We start from the raw sequence: 17,233 nt of genomic DNA on the forward strand, positions 1-17,233 counted from the left end.
ATCAGCTGCTATTAAAGCAATGGAAATCAGATGAATTAGCAAAGACAAAACAAGAAGACAGATAGATATTGTTAACTAAATGCTACACTTGACATTGTTTGGTGCCAGTATCTTCTGGATTGGCAGATCTGTAGCACCAGACACAATGAATGACACAAAGTCAATGCGACTCAAACACAATACTAAAGGTACTTGATAAAGATAGTAATGCAGTTTGCAAATGCAGAGTGAACCAGAATGACCTCAGCAATGGTGTTTTTCCCAACATCATACATGAATTACATATCCATATACATATTCTGCCTATTACATACAAATATTGAACACTATAATTCTTCCTGATGAGAAATCCTTCCTCAAGAGAATAAAAAGAGCCAATACTGAGCATTTGATGGAGCACATCTGGTTGTCATGTTCATTATGTCATTTCAGATTAATATAGGTTTCTTCTGGAAATATTTCATTTTATATTTGGATTGCTATATGAGCTTGACCCTCCCAATTATGGGTGTTATTCTGGCTTTGATAACACTTTGACTATGAAGTTAAGACATAAAGAAATCGGGTTTCCCCATCAACAACACTTTGGGACCCTTTGGCACTGCTCCAGTGGAGCTTCTCAGCCTCAGATTAGACTATGGTTGTACTGGGCATCTTTCACAACTGTTTGAATAAGTGTGTGTGAATAACCAAATTAGCTTGCCATCAAGTATCTGCCAAGCTAAGGCAAGTTTATGTAATAGATAAAGCAGGCATACTGACCTTCTTTGAACAATTCAAAACAGATCTTTAGTTCAGCTACTGACTGTACTGAAAAACATTCTATATGGCATTGATACATGGTTTTGCTGCTCTTACTACTGGTCTTGAACAATGCAGGTTATAACATAAACTATAGGCTGACAGTACATGCAAGGATTGCATGATAGCCATAGTCTAAGTTAATCTCATTTATTGCACCTTCAAGATTAATTTCTTTTCCTTATTTGGACTCTTTGACATGCAATACAAGTTGTTCAACATGGCTCATTATTAGGGTCCTGATCAAGCTTTATTTACCCCCAATCTGATCAGAGTCATTTTAGATTTAGTATCTGCTGATACAAATCTCCAACCTGATAACAGTTTTCTAGATAATACACACTTTAAATACATTCAAAAGTAGTGTGGGCAAGCTCCAAAAGAAAGCAAAAACCTGCATTCTCTACATACATGTCAGAAAATGTATTGTAGATTATCTGTAGTGCCTGGTTGCACCACCAGGTGGAGCCTTTTATAGTTCCATGTTGACAAGCAGAGAACATTGTGGAGGTATAGTTAGATCCTGAGGTCCCCAAACCGGACGCCATCCTCACCCCGGCTGCACCTTGAGATCCTGTCCATGAACACCATAAACAGTATCGGTGACAAGGGGCAGCCCTGGCGGAGTCCAACACCCACTGGAAACGTGTCTGACTTTGTGGACACAGCTCTCACCTGGGTTGTACAATGGCTCGTATCAGTGAGCCCGGTTCCCCATATTCCCGCAGTACCCCCACAGAGTCCCTCGGGGGACACGGTTGTAGGACTTCTCCAGATCTACAAATGCACATGTAGACTGGCAGGTCGAACTCCCATAAAGCAACTTAGAAACTGCAAACACAATCTCCGACTATTTGCATCAGCTGTTTCAAAGGTGCACAAGCAACATGCCTTATTCAGCACTAAAGTACATCTGATTCCGTGACACATCAACACTGATACTAACTACCCATGTCTAGATTCCTTACTCACAGCAGTAGACACTCTATACATATTGTAGCTATAACACACACATACACTAAGGTAAATTCAATTAAATGGGGTTGGGTGGCATTGTATGATTAAAGCTAGACATTTTTGAAGTTCTGCGCAGAACCACTTTTAGAGAACACTGGCTTGCAATCATTTTATAGACATATTTTAGTTGCATTCAGAAGGTTGTATGTTTTTGTGCATGCACCTATGTGTGTATAAATGTCTCTATCTCTCTGTTGCCATTTTGTGTTCCCGTGTGCACACAAAGTAATCATCCGTGTGTTTGTTATGCAAAATATGTCTGCATTTGAGTTCATTTGTGTGCATTTGCATGTATTTCTGCTTGTGTGCAGGCTTCTGAACACACATTTGTATGTAAGTTTTTTGTCCAAGTGCATGCGGTGCACATATAAATGAACATACAAATGTTCTTGTGCCAATGCCTGTTCCTGCACGTGTTTTTGTTCAGATGTGATTATGAATATATCTTAGTGGCTGTGCTCACATACCAAGGACTGTATGTCTGAATTTTCTATTCTGTTTTTGTTGTCCGTAATGTGTGTATGTGAGAGAGATACAGAGAGAGAGTATGCTTGTTTGTGTCTGTGACTGTCTCCTGCATGTCTGTGTGAGCATAAGTCTGGCTGTCTGTTGTAGTGCCACGTGACTGGAATAGCACTAAGCGATGAAGTCACCAAGTCCCCTTTCATGTGGAAAACCCCTTCTGGTCTTACAGTGACTCACAATCGCACACACAGAAACAGACACATACTCATTTGACAGTGATGTCTAGTGACTCTTGGGTACAGCAGGGTTACAGAGGAATCAGGATAAAATGGAAGCGCCTCTCTGCACAGTGGACAGAACTTTTTCAAGGTGTTGGTGTACATTATAACAGAAATCACTCACAGTAAAACTGTGTTGAGAGACTACAGTGAAACTACCTTTAAAATATAAATGTAATGTTATGCTTATGAGTCAGTTACTAATTTTGATGTTTAGCCTTTAGGTTAAAATATATGTCTCCTCTGCTTTTTAATTTGTGAGTAGATTTTGGCCTGCAGTATAGATGTTATGTAAAGTGCAATCTATAAATGTGATACAGGGCCTGCTGCTGGAAAGCATCCCTGCATCATGATGCTGCCAGCGCCATACTTCACAGGGGCACTGTGTGTTTGTGATGATGTGCAGTGTTTGGTGTCACATGCCTAAAAAGCCATCATCATGGCCATCGTGTTTTTTGACAGAAGGATTCTGTATAGGATACACATAGGTTTCCTCGCTCCAAGCTCCCTGTGAAGTCACAACTCTGCTTACTTCTTGTTGCCTCGAGGTGCATTAAAGTAATTAGGTGATCCACAATGATCGTGGAAGGGAAACATTTTCCAAGTCACGGGAGGAGAGAGGACACTAGAAGGCATAGGTTATCATAATGAAAACCACCCTACAATACACAGAAATATGCAGAGACCTGAAAGGATAAGAAGACATAGATGAAACTAATGAAAGCAGAGCAGAGGACAACACACAAAGGAAGGAAACACAGCCACTAGAGTCACATAAAGTTAGTAAATACCGTAACTAAACAGGAGATAACAAGAAGTGACATGAAATTCCCACACAGACAAACCGAGAGAGATACAAAGAGAAAATTTTCAGAGGGCCAACTGAAAATCTCTGTCAAGTTGCAACTGAATTCCAGGACGTCTATTATACTGTTGTGGTATGTAGGTTAGTTAAAAATTATCTGAACATGAGTCTTAAATGATGTACATAGATGGATACAGGATCAGTTAATATTTGGTTATTTTGACTTTGGGGCCAGATGTTTACAGAACAATATTGTTACCTGCTCACCTGTGTGATGTAAAGAAAAGTAGCCACTGCCATTTCCACTTAGATCCTCTTGATCCTGTCCCCATGTTGTTTAAGTGTTATTAATGAAGTTAATGCTGTGTTATTGTGCATTAAGACATGCAGCTCTTTCCCTTTGGAGATGTTTATATTGATCCTCTCTTTTTTCCTAGTGTGGCAAAGGCACAACCTGCTCTACTCTGTCTGTGACAGTGCTCCTAACCACCATCACTCCTCATTCCTAAAATTAACCTCCTTGTGCCTAAGCCAACCAACCCAATTAATGAAGGCAATGTGTACCAGCCAGTCAGAGGCAGAGTAGATGCCTTTGCCACCCTAGGGGAAAAAAAGACTTGCTTGAGAATTTATAAGTGAGTATTCATAATGCAACTGGAAAATAAGTAAGTATACTCCATATAACTGAGTATACCCTGCACCACTGGGTATGACATACCTCAAACTATACCAGTGCTGTATTTTTATTGCCCTCTTCTGTTCATCTGCACACTCATTTATCCTTGTAAATACCTCTACCCCTCTGCCTCTTCTGTCCCTCTCAACCCGCCCGGCCAGCAGGCAGATGGGTCCCCCCACATTAGAGCCGGGTTCTGCTCGAGGTTTTTTTCCCTGTTAAAAGGGTGTTTTCCTTGCCACTGTCACCTTTTGGCGTGCTCTGGGGGTCAGGCATATGGGTTCTGTAAAGCATCTTGAGACAATTTGACTGTAATTGGCGCTATATAAATAATATTGAATTGAATTGAATTAAATGAGTTCTTAGCCTGGCAGTACTTTGAGAATGTCCAGTGTCTGTTAGCTGGTTGACTTTTTGTGTTCTCTCCTCCCAGGAATGGAAGGGATAGAGTGCTCTTTGCCTCTGGATGGACGTCGTGTTCCTCTCAGTTTACTCTCGGAGGACAGTTTCAGGGAGTGCCATGGTGCCCTCACCCTAACGGACTACCTCATAGTCATTTTTTCTGGAATTTCGGTCTCAGTGGCAGCAATTATGGCCAGTTTCTTCCTCGCTTCCACAGTCCACTGCTTCCAGCGCCTGAGTAAAGGCAGTAAAGGAGATGAGGAGGAGGGGAATGACTGACAGAGTCGGAAAAGGGTAAAATGGATTATGTAAAATGAAAGTATTTCATACAAAACCCTTGCTGAGAGATCATGTTGGAATCTGAGAGGAAGCTCAACAAAACATGAAAGCAATGGGGAAAAACGCTGGTATGAAAGAAGATGATGTCATCCCAAGGATGTTCATAATATTTCAATTCCAAGATCACCTCTGGACTATCATGAGAGTGATAGAGTGGTTTGGAAAACAACAAACAGGTTTGCATAACTGTGATCAAAGTGTTGCAAATGGTGATGTGTGTCATAGTGCTGGATCTAAGGTTGCAACGATTTACAAGCACCAAAAGGAACATATAAACTGTGTTTCCAACTAGTGTTAGCTGTTGTGCAAGGGCCTGTCCTGTAGAGGTCTTACAGGAGCTGTGACTTATGCCAGCACTAACCACATATGTTAGTCCTTTGAGATGGTCACTGCAGGGCTCGACATGAACTTTCTGAGGCACTTGTTCTTTGGACATATAGATTTTTCTCTTGTCCAGACACAAATATTATTTGTCTGTGTAAAAATGACAATAATTTACATTTTTATTTTGTTCAGGAATGTAGAATGTAGAATGTACATTTTTAAAAAACAAAACATTCAAGCTAATACTTCCATTGATAATCTTTTTTTTTCACTTTGCAAAGCCTGTTTCAGTATCAGATTAATTGGATTAACCACTAAAACAGAGGCAGTGTATACTGTCATTGCAAAAAAAGAATCTGTCATTGAAAATGAAGTTTTTGCACTAATAATAAAAGTTCACATTGAAAAAGAAAAAGAAATGGCCCTAAAAAAATTCCTCTGAAAAATAAAACACAGATACTCAGAATAATTGATTTATGTTATGGTGTATTTCTTTGTATTTTAAAGTGATTATCAATAACAATTTTCCAATTTTTTTCTTCATGTCTGCACTTTTAAAGTCTTTTTTTTGTTGTTTGTTTTTTACAAAACTATTTTTTCAGGATGCTTCAATGAAAACTTTCTGTCAATTTTGGTGGAGACATGAGGAGTCTGAGGGGAGGGGCAAGGAGCGCTTATTTCCATATAATTTGCATATTAAGGAGCAGGAGGGGCCAGTTGGTGACTGACATGACCGCAAGCTCAGACAACACAGTCCTGCCTCTTTATGTTTATATGAAAATAATTCATATGTGTATATTCTGAGGTTTCCAAGATCCTCTGTCAGTCAAGTAATAAAACAAACCGTTTCAGACATAAGCAGTGTCTGATCAAACAGGTCGGATTAGAGAAAAATGTAGTTCTGCCTTCAACAATTCATATCAGACAATTCATATTTAGAATACAATTGAAAATACATGTAAGAGGATCCATTTTATAACAGGACTGAAGTCTATTTCAAAATTTATACACAGATGAAAAACATTGTGCCTCTACTCCTGATGTTCTGTAGTGGAGCTAATCAGCTTCAGGATCATGCTGGTATGGATACTGCTGCAGAAGATAGAGCTGCTGTTTTGTCTGTGGAGTGTCCCAGCAGTCAGTGAGGATCTGGGTTTCTTCAGCTGTCCCTCAGAGATATGACGTTTATACAGCTACTTTCTTGCCTAAAATAATCTTAAAAGTACATTTTGTGTCACAATAACAGTAGTATTCACAAAAAGCCTTGATTACCTTTGTAAGTTTTCTTTTTGGTCTTTGCCACTGGTTGGTACCACATACATTATGGGATACCTCACTGTCCCAAGTCCACACGCAATGCAAATTTTATGTAAATCACACACTCCTTGCCATTCCCCTCAGACTCCTCCCTATCACACCAAAACACAGAAAGTTTTCATTGAAAACAGAGAACATTAAAACATCATTAAAAAAAAAAGAAACCTTGACTGTAAGAAAAAGACTTTAAATTGAGTTTTTAAGCACAGATGAAGAACAAATTTGAAAATTGAAATTTAAAATCACCCTAAAATACAATGAAGACATCAAAACAGAAACAAAGAAATTTGAACATCAGTGTTTTATTCTTCTCAGTGGAATTGTTTTTGAGCCTTTTTTTCTTTTTCAATGCCAAATTTTATTTTCATTGACAGCCTGTACTGTCTTTGTTTTCGCTCCATACTGATCATACTTCTGACATTTAAAAAATAATGGCATGTGATGAATTAGTAGCACAAGATCAACAAATTCCCACAGCTGTGCACAACGGTCACATGTAAGAGGGTTTCTACAACCATTGTAGGATATTTGTTGGAGTGGAAATGAAGCTTATGCTTTATAAATGTGGATTTCTGTCTTTGTGCATGCATACACTCATGAATCTACACAGAGTTTTATGCATCTGGCCTCATCACTGCTCCCACTGCACACAGTTTGACAACCAGTGTTTTAGCTCACATGGGCTATTTTGTGCAGACAGTCGTAAATATAGTGAATTACACAGCATTTAACACTAGCTAGCTATCATAACCTACTTGTCAGCCACACTGGGTTGTTGGAAATATCTTTAATTTCCACATGTAATCCTATGGGTTCCGCATGTAATTGCATACATTTCACATGGTTATGTGTATGGTTTCACCTCTCCCTTAGTTATGTTTCCCTCTGTAATCTTTGAGCTTATGCACGTGGAGAAACAGTTCACGCATTATTACACTTGTTTAATGTATTATAATGAATCTTAGAAAACATGCAGCATTTGTGACGTGACGCCATGTTATATAACGTGGAAAATGTTGATGTGTGCCCCACATGTACCTGCAAAGACATGCTATCTACATTTGCTTTACTTGGTACCATGTTTCACATGTGCCCCATTATATGTTGTAGCATGTGTTGACATGTTATCTGTATGCGATTATGTGAAAATCGTTGGAACTTCATGTGGTTGTTTGGTAAGAGTGGTCCTAAAACTCCCATGCCCACCATTGCTTAGTGTCCTGTCAAACTGTTTGATCAAATGTTGTGTGCAGCATGTAGGTCATTTGATAATAATACATTGATAACACACAGAAAATCAGACACTCTCTAATCCTACATGCAAGGGTTCACTTATACTATTTATACTCTCCATGGCTTCACTGTTTTTTTAAGAACATGCCACACAGAGATGTATAACTTACACTGGTTGCAGCAAAGCAGTCTCCACCGTAGCCTGGATCTGGAAGTGCCTTAGATGATTAATGTCCACTACATGTTGGCTTTAAAAGACATTTCACAACCGAAATGTCTTTCACATCATTATTACCTAAAAATCTGTACATTTGTTAAGATGAATCTTGCTTTTGACACTAGAGCCATGTATGCTGTATTTTTCACCTAATTTTAGGTTTTAGCAACTAGCACTCTACAGTTTAAGACATAAACACGGTTATTTTCAAGGTTGATTCCATGGCTTCAGTATTTCACCACCTGTCCTCGAAGGCTGAAGAACACTTGGACACCACATTTAGTGCTATATGTAAATGTTTATCAATTTACATGTTCCTAATTTTCTAATAGCCACCCACTGCATGTAATTTGAAGCTCATTGTAGGGGAATGGAAACAAAGTTCTCTGATGGTAATCTTGGAACTTTCTTAGTTGTGGTAACATATTAGTGGATGTTAGTAGGTTCGGGAGGACTGACGTTGACTAATGACCCCATTTTTTTGTAATGTTGGCCCTGCTTCATCATCATTTTCTTTACTGCATTTCTTCATTGAGATTTGATAAAAGTGCTCATAACAGAAGCAGAGACTTGAGAACCTGTTAAACGGTTATGGGTGATGTGACATTGACTACTTTGATATTTCTACACGCTATACTTTTACAGTGTTAGTGGAAGTAAGCATTATGCTGTATGTGGTTTTATAAATTGGTGATGAACTCATTTGAGGAACTATTTTAACAGTAAATTGACACATCTTCATGGATTTCTCTGTTTCATGTGTTGTTTACAAGAAAAGGACTTTTTAAATGTAATGATCTGCATCATGTGACTAGATACCACTTTTGGTATGATTGGACTGCCACAACACATTGATTTTGTGTACCTGAGTACATTTTTGTAATGATCCATACAATGTAAAAATGTGTGACAAATCCACTTGATACAGTTGCAGCAGCTAACTTTACAATGTGCAGACAGTAGGTTATTATCCATTGTGATCATTGCTGAACAGAAAACTTAGTGTCGTGGAAAGACATATTTTTACCCAAACCATGAAATTTTCCTAAACCTAACCAGGTATTTTGGGTGCCTTAACTTAACCAAACACCAACTGAAAACCCAAGTACAAACAAACCTTCAGTAAATAAAAAGATACTATGAACGCAATGGTCCCACACAGAACTCAGTTCCAGTCTACAGGGTAAAAGCGTACGGATTACCTTCTGTGTCTGGGTATGTTATGCAATGTTCACACTTATCAAGCGTACTGAAATTTGGACTCAGATGTACTTGTGTACATTACTGGGTACCGTGTGTGAAAACACCCTTTGTATATCTGTCATTGGTTGTCCACATTTACCTTCAGAATAGGCTAATCTGCCATTTGGTTAATGAATATATTACTGTTGACATACTGAAGGTGGTAGTAGATTAGTGCACCCCTAAAGGCCATTTTGAAGTTTTAGTATTTCATTAAAGATTTTCTTATTTTTATTTAAAAACCTTTAGTGAAAATCATCAAAACAGCAATAATTTAAGAGGCATGAAGAGGCTCTGTTAACCTGGACATACTCCCAGTGTGCGTGTGCACTTACTTGGGTGCTAGCTAAATATGTAATCTCCAATTTGAAAGGGCTTTATGTGGATGAACAAGGATTACCAGCATTTCAGGGTGTAAAATACAAGGAATGAGTGACAACAGATAACAGCAAAGATGAAATAAAAATATTTTGTATTGAAATGTCAATGTTGTAAGTCCATTTTGTTCTGATTGATTAAACTGCATGAGTATCTGTAGTCCTGTTAAAGGAGAAACAACATTAAAAAATAGTAACCTTAATGACAATAACAACAAAATGCAACGTTACATTATATATAATTAATATAATTCCAGCAGCCTTTAAACTTTGGATGTAACATCACAAATGGATAAAAACTCTGGAGTCTTGTGGAGTGTGCACCTTGAGTGGATTCTAGAAGTCTACAGAACCTTTATGTGAAACTGGTTAAGTCAGCAAATGAAGTGAAATTTTGATATTTAATTTTATTCTTCAGGAAAGACCTGAATTTATATCTAATCTGACAAAAGTAATAATAAATAAAAATTCTATGAAAATTAACCAATGAAAATCAGACATTGCTTTTGAACCGTGTCTTAACAGAATTATTTTAAAAAATAAACTCATGAAGCTGGCCTGGACAAAAATGATGGTACCCCTAGAAAAGATTGAAAATAATGTGACCATAGTGATATGTTCAATCAAGGTGTGTCCTCTAATCAGCATCACAGGTGTCTACAAACTTGTAATCAGTCAGTCGGCCTATTTATAGGGTTACAGTAGTCACTGTGCTGTTTGGTGACATGGTGTGTATCACACTAAACATGGACCAGAGGAAGCCAAGGAGAGAGTTGTCTCAGGAGATTAGAAAGAAAATTATAGACAAGCATGTTAAAGGTAAAGGCTATAAGACCATCTCCAAGCAGCTTGATGTTCCTGTGACTACAGTTGCACATATTATTCAGAAATTTAAGATCCATGGGACTGTAGCCAACCTCCCTGGACGTGGCCACAGGAGGAAAATTGATGACAAATGGAAGAGACGGATAATATGAATGGTAACAAAAGAGTCCAGAACAACCTCTAAAGACATTAAAGGTGAACTCCAAGGTCAAGGTACATCAGTGTCAGATCGCACCATCCGTTTGTTATTTGAGCCAAAGTGGACTTCATGTTAGACGACCAAGGAGGACACCATTGTTGAAAACAAATCATAGAAAAGCCAGACTGGAATTTGCCAAACTGCATGTTGACAAGCCACAAAGCTTCTGGGAGAATGTCCTATGGACAGACCAGACAAAACTGGAACTTTTTGGCAAGGCACATCAGCTCTATGTTCACAGATGCAAAAATGAAGCATATCAAGAAAAGAACACTGTCCCTACTGTGAAACATGGAGGAGGCTCTGTTATGTTCTGGGGCTGCTTTGCTGCATCTGGCACAGGGTGTCTTGAATCTGTGCAGGTACAATGAAATCTCATGACTATCAAGGTATTCTAGAGAGAAATGTGCTGCCCAGTGTCAGAAAGCTTGGTCTCAGTCGCAGGTCATGGGTCTTGCAACAGGATAATGACCCAAAACACACAGCTAAAAACAGCCAAGAATGGCTAAGAGGAAAACATTGGACTATTCTGAAGTGGCCTTCTATGAGCCCTGATGTAAATCCTATTGAACATCTGCGGAAGGAGCTGAAACATGCCGTCTGGAGAAGGAACCTTCAAACCTGAGACAACTGGAGCAGTCTGCTCATGAGGAGTGGACCAGAATACCTGCTGAGAGGTGCAGAAGTCTCATTGACATTTACAGAAATGGTTTGATTGCAGTGATAGCCTCAAAAGGTTGATAAATAAAATAATTATAATAATAAAATAAAATAATTGTGTTAAACCACAGTTCAAAAGCAATGTCTGATTTTCATTGGTTAATTTTCATAGAATTTTTATTCATTATTACTTTTGTCAGATTCAAATTATTTCTGTGACCATTGTGGGTTTTTCTTTCATTAACCGAGGGGTACCAACAATTTTGTCCACATGTATATGTATGTATGTATGTATAGTCACTTTTTTTCTCCCCACTGTCACCCATTGTGACAGTCTATAAGATGTTACAAGGTAAGTTTGTAAGGGCTTGACCTTACTACATAAAGTGCCATGTGACAACTTATGTTTAGACTAGGTGGTATGTAAATAAAATTGAACTGAAATTGAACTTTAAAAAAATAAAAGGGTCCTTCTGTAAGTGGATAGTACAATTGTCAAAGATTTTTTTTAAAGATGTCTTAGGCCTATACACACTTACTTAAGGGGAGGTAGGTAATATGATATATACAGTATATTGCTATTATATGTTGCTATGTGGCTGCCCAGTGGCGTGGAGGTTAGCATTTCTACCCCTAACCCTTGCAGTTAGAAGATCCCCGGTTCTTGTCTTGGCCTTCCCGGCATCTTTCTGCATGGAGTTTGCATGTTCTCCCTGTTCATGTGCATGTTTTCTCCGGGTACTCCGGCTTCCTCACATAGTCCAAAAATATGCTGAGGTTAGTTGATTATTCTAAATTGTCTGTAGGTGTGAATGCGAGTGTGATTGTTTGTCTATATATGTAGCCCTGTGACAGACTGGAGACCTGTCTAGGGTGTCCCCTGCCTTCACCCCAAGTCAGCTGGGATAGGCTCCAGCCCCCCCACAACCCTAATAAGGATTGTGCAGTATATAGATAATGGTTGGATGTTGCTATGTATTGCTAATATTTCACATTGTTATATTCTCTACTAACACAGACACTTGAAGCTATAATACTCAATCAAGAAGGTGCATATCAAAGCAGGTGAGACTGAACACCTGAGATGGAAATGAATGTTTCCAAAATGAAATACACACACATGCACGCACGCACGCACGCATGCACGCACGCACGCACGCACGCACGCACGCACGCATGCACACATGTGAACACACAAAACAACAAGAAACACACTGTCAAGAAAATGGTGATGTGATGTTGGTTCATAAGGGCAAATTTAAACACCAACTTCACCAATCAGGACAGCGTTGTCAGGATCAACTTTATTATCTCAAATTAGATTCCATGTAATCTAAATAGAACCCTAAACTGAATTATGCAATTCTCTGGGAAACAGTCATAGAAGTTACTTTAATGTTTATTGTCTACTGGAGCATTACTTCAAGTTAAGCACCACCCTTACTGCAGTCTCTAGTCATGAGCCTACATAATAGTTTTTTGCCTCTCACTGGACTGACTGTTGCCGTCTGCCTGCCTCCTACTGTTCCTGTGCTGCACTGCATTTTCTGAACAGCCACTAGAAAGAGGTTACAATCGTGGTAATGCAAAACATCTTTTGATCTCTGTGACAGTGGCTTTGGGAAACAACAAAGGTTTGTGGTGAGACTATTTTGCCTATGCGTGGCAGAATGTTCTCTAAGCTGAATGTATACAGGTTGTCTAATGTTGTTACAGTGGAATAATCACAGGCCTTGCTCTGCATCTGACATCCCATGATGCCGGGGGCGTGGTGGCAAATGGAGGTGTAGACAGTCACAGGCCATACAATGAGCTTCAATCCTGTGGTTTCCCATCGTGACTGCGTCTGTATTCATTACAATGTTGTGTTACTGGGAACAAACACAAATTTGCTTTGTGTGATCCTTCTTGGCCATCATACCTTTCAAGTGTACATAAGAGACAGCAGAAGGTGCAGTTCACAGCACATCATGGTTTTTGACATGATGTTTAAAGACTGAGAGACCCAGACTTAAACTAATTGCCGCTGACTTCTATCAGTATTTAACAGGTGTAAGACTTGCGACACATTAGTTTTTTTATGGACATTTGTCTGTGCTATCTGTGAAGCAAGGAGCAGACTGTTTCAATACACATGGAGCAGGGAGAAAGATCCACAAAATGCTGCACTGAATAGATGGTGGGTGACACGGTAGAGAAGTGGTTAGCACTGTCGCCTCACAGCTAGGGTGTGGAGCTTGCATGTGTCTGTGCTCTGACTTCCTCCCACAAGACATGCTGAGGTTAATTTGGTGAGTGTGCTTGGTCTGTTTCTCTGTGTGTCACAGTAATAAACTGGTTATCTGTCCAGCCTTCATCCTAAGTCAGCTCCTCCTTGTACAAATGTAATTCTGAGTTCTAAAGCTCTATGAGTATACCTTTAAAGCAATGTGGAAAACATATTGGAAAATAACAAGTCAGGTGGTCACACTGCTTTATGTCACCAGTTTTCAGCCAACTAATCATATAATAGATGAGATGGGACTTACCACCCTGGTAACCCAGAAAATGGAGGAGATGCTCCAAACATGTAGTGAAATGGTTGTATTTAAAAATCAAACCATATTACAATAATTTGTATATCTAAAGTGACATAAAAATATCCAATTCTCTCTTGATTTCTCCTTTTTTGTTTGTTTCTTTAATACAAGACAAAGGTCACCTGTTTAGACACAAAAGACAAATTTAAATGATTAATACATATTAAGGTAATCAAATACTCAAATTAGCAGTGCGAAAATGTTATCACGCCCCGAACTTAACTCTCATACGACCTTATGTAGATTTTTGTCCGTTTGTTTTTTCTGCTAATTTATGTATTAATGCAATTGGCATACATTTGGGCAATCTTGTGTATTTCAGTTGTAATTTTGAAATTTCAATCTTAACTCCCATTAGACATCAATAGCACATCATGTGGTAAAAGAAAAAAAATTACACTTAAGGACTTAAATCTCCCCATTGAATTGCTATTTTTGATCCTAGTGCCATTGCAGCACTGCTCTGTGAAACTTTTTTTCCCTTTTTAAATTGACACCTGACAGTTAAAAATGCTATATACAACATTCAGAAACAACCGATGTTGCTAGAGCACCAACATCTCAGAGCAAAGAAAACGGGCATGCCAGCTACATTTTTCTGTACATTTAATTCACGACTACACTGATTATGTACATAAAAACCAACAAATTATAGTCTAGCCACAACCATTAGCCCACAATAGCATTGTAAAATACATCAAATGGCCATAATGAATGGTTTTCAACTCAAGCAAGCAGCTCAAGCTGTCTTTGTTGAAGAGTTTTAAACAATTAATTTGCTTTCCCCGAAGAACACAAATGACACTGTACTTGAAATTTAATAACTTAGGACAGAGTGGTGTCTTCCAGTTGGGGCCTTTTCTATCACACTGTTCTTGGTTAGTAAAGAGACACATCAGCCACAAATAGCATCAATTTGAACCCAGCAATGGAAAACTTGACCTACTTACCATTTTGTGTCCATGTTTACTGCATCCCCAGTCTCTGTCACTACTGACCAAAGAGTACATTACCAATCAGCACATATCCTAAGAGACAATGACATCTAGAATCACCAGTTAACCTACCATGCATGTCACAGAGCATGGCAGGAATGGCATCTCTGCAGGTGCAGGGACCAGGTGGAGATTTCCGAGAGTTTGATCCAGACAGGGTCGGGTTGAAAACGTCAGGCAGGATCAGAGACTATGGCAAGAGGCACACAGAGCAGGTGGGAATGGTCACAGAACTGAGGCACAAAGAAACACTGGTTAGAAACAAAACTGAGCAAGAACAGGACAAAGGCCTAGGCTAACCAGCAGAGATTGTTCAACAGTCCAGCAATGTGTAGTGGTCTGAGCAGGCTTTTATGGTGACGTTTGGATATTTTGCTTGTGGACCACTCTCAGTCACAGGTGTGTGTACTCTGGTGATTATCCAATGGCTGCACCTGACTAATGTCCACAAGAAGGAAAAGGTGGGAGAAGAAGGGGAAAGAGAAAAGGCTGCCACTAAGCAGAGCAGTGGAGGGGCTGAAAATGAATGTCTTTGGGCTGTGGAAGGAAGCAGGTGCTTCTGAAGCTAGCCCAATTAGATCCTGGAAGAACATGCAAACTTTACAAAACCACTATGTCACTGTGCTTTCCACTCAAAGACATGTTCATCTCTCTGAGCTTTAGGTTGTTGGGCGATGTAAACATATCAAAGCACAGTAGTGTGGTGGTTGTTGAGGTTTTTAAGGTTGCATTTTTCTCTTCATTCAATCAAGGCCAAAATGCTGTGCTAAACGATACAAGATAAACATTTTTTTGGGATATATTTTTGTGCTTGTAAGATATGCTGCATTTGTTTCGGAAGCACAGTCATTAGAAAGATGTTGTGTATTTGTCTCACAGGTAAATACGTTTTTTATATACAAAACAAAGTGCATTATTTTGTTAACACTGTATTTGTTGGTCAATTATAGGATTTTTGTAAAACATGTTTTGCCTGTTTGTTGAGGAGATTAGTTCTGCTCCTGTGTTGCCCTTATGCCACCAGTTTTTGTTCGAGGTTTCAGGGCTGGACCAGCCATCTGGCAGACCAGGCATTTTTCCAGTAGGCTGACGTGCCTCCTGGTATGACACAACTGGGCTACTTTTTGGCCTGACCAGCCTGTAAACAGGTAGATCAGTCTATTATTTTTTGTCTTAATTGACATTGGGCTGGCTCAGTCATATCTTTAAATATCACTTATGGTGGCTTAATAAAGGCTCAGAGCTTTCATTAAACAACACATCTGCAGAAACAAAGTCAAAAAATGGGTCAGGCAAAATGCAAGGAAGACAGATTTTTTAGGCCAAAAAAACAGAATATTCAGGCAGATGCTGCAAAATATGCAAAAATTACTGACATGATTGCTGCAGGACTTTCTTTACACTGGCCAGTTTTGCTGGTGGTGGACACATGAGGAAGATGAATAGAGGGAGTGAAATAAGGGCAAGAGTGGTGGGAGCGTAAAATATGCAATAAGCAGAAGTAGAGGTATCTCACAACATTTTCGGCGCGATGCATAAGCAGTTCTGTGGGCACTTCTCTTAATCCATGTCAGTCACACCTTTTAAAAATAATTGAGCAAATAACTGTGCACTGTATAGTAGTATAGTAGTAATGATTATTATGTGTAGTGGTAAATAGTGCATTCACTAATGAACTGTTAATACCACATTAACACAGTCTGTACAGTTTGAAATCTCATCAATTTCAACTGTCCTTCCTCAACATACAGTCTTACTTCAGTTAAATGAGGTTTGCCTGGAGAACATTATTTTCTGCATGCTTTTGCATACCATCTTAGTTTTCTACACTGAAAAAAAACACTATATACACTATGTAATTAAAGACATCTGAACAAAAACCAAGGTAAGCTGACATGCTTAAATCGGCCAAAAAGGAAACTGCTGCCTACTGATAACCCTATTTCTGACATGCTAAACCATCTAAAAGTGAAAAATACAACTGTCAATGATCTTTTACCTAGACTCTGTCTCATTGATCATTGTGAATTTACAGTTGGATTTATTCTGTTCCTCAGTTTTTGGTTTACTTGGCTGACTTTTAAACTTTTGAGAAATGATAGTGAATCATCTGATGTTTGTTTATGCACTCAGCAACATATGAGGAAGCTGCTACTGCTCTACTTAGGTGGCTGTTTCTGAAACTAAGGGCCACATGTTTCATGTTGTTAAATTTTGAAAGGTAAAATCAAAAGACCTTGCAGCTATGATGCTGATTAAATTATAATCCATCCGTCCATTATCTATACACCACTTAATCCTCATTAGGGTCAAAGGAGGTTGGAATCTATCCCAGGTGACTGAGGGTGAAGGCAGGGGACACCCTGGACAGGTTACCATTCTATCACAGGACTGCATATAGAGACAAACCTACAGACAATTTAGAATCACTAATAACCTCAGCATGTTTTTGGACTGTGGAAGGAAGCTGGAGAACCTGGAG

The 17,233-nt window shown here is 39.0% G+C and overlaps 1 protein-coding gene across 1 annotated transcript in view; it reads left to right on the plus strand.

The window, feature by feature from the left end:
- lrrc38a (leucine rich repeat containing 38a) overlaps positions 1-8,619 on the plus strand; it is an 11,957-nt gene extending 3,338 nt beyond the window's left edge. The window contains exon 2 of the mRNA XM_023281584.3: positions 4,476-8,619. Within this exon, the coding sequence (XP_023137352.1) occupies positions 4,476-4,723 (248 nt within the window). The 3' untranslated portion in view covers positions 4,724-8,619. The remainder of the gene's footprint in view (positions 1-4,475) is intronic.
- Positions 8,620-17,233: the final 8,614 nt, after the last annotated feature.

This window comes from Amphiprion ocellaris, chromosome 8 (genome assembly GCF_022539595.1).
Source record: "Amphiprion ocellaris isolate individual 3 ecotype Okinawa chromosome 8, ASM2253959v1, whole genome shotgun sequence".
Taxonomy (NCBI): domain Eukaryota; kingdom Metazoa; phylum Chordata; class Actinopteri; family Pomacentridae; genus Amphiprion; species Amphiprion ocellaris.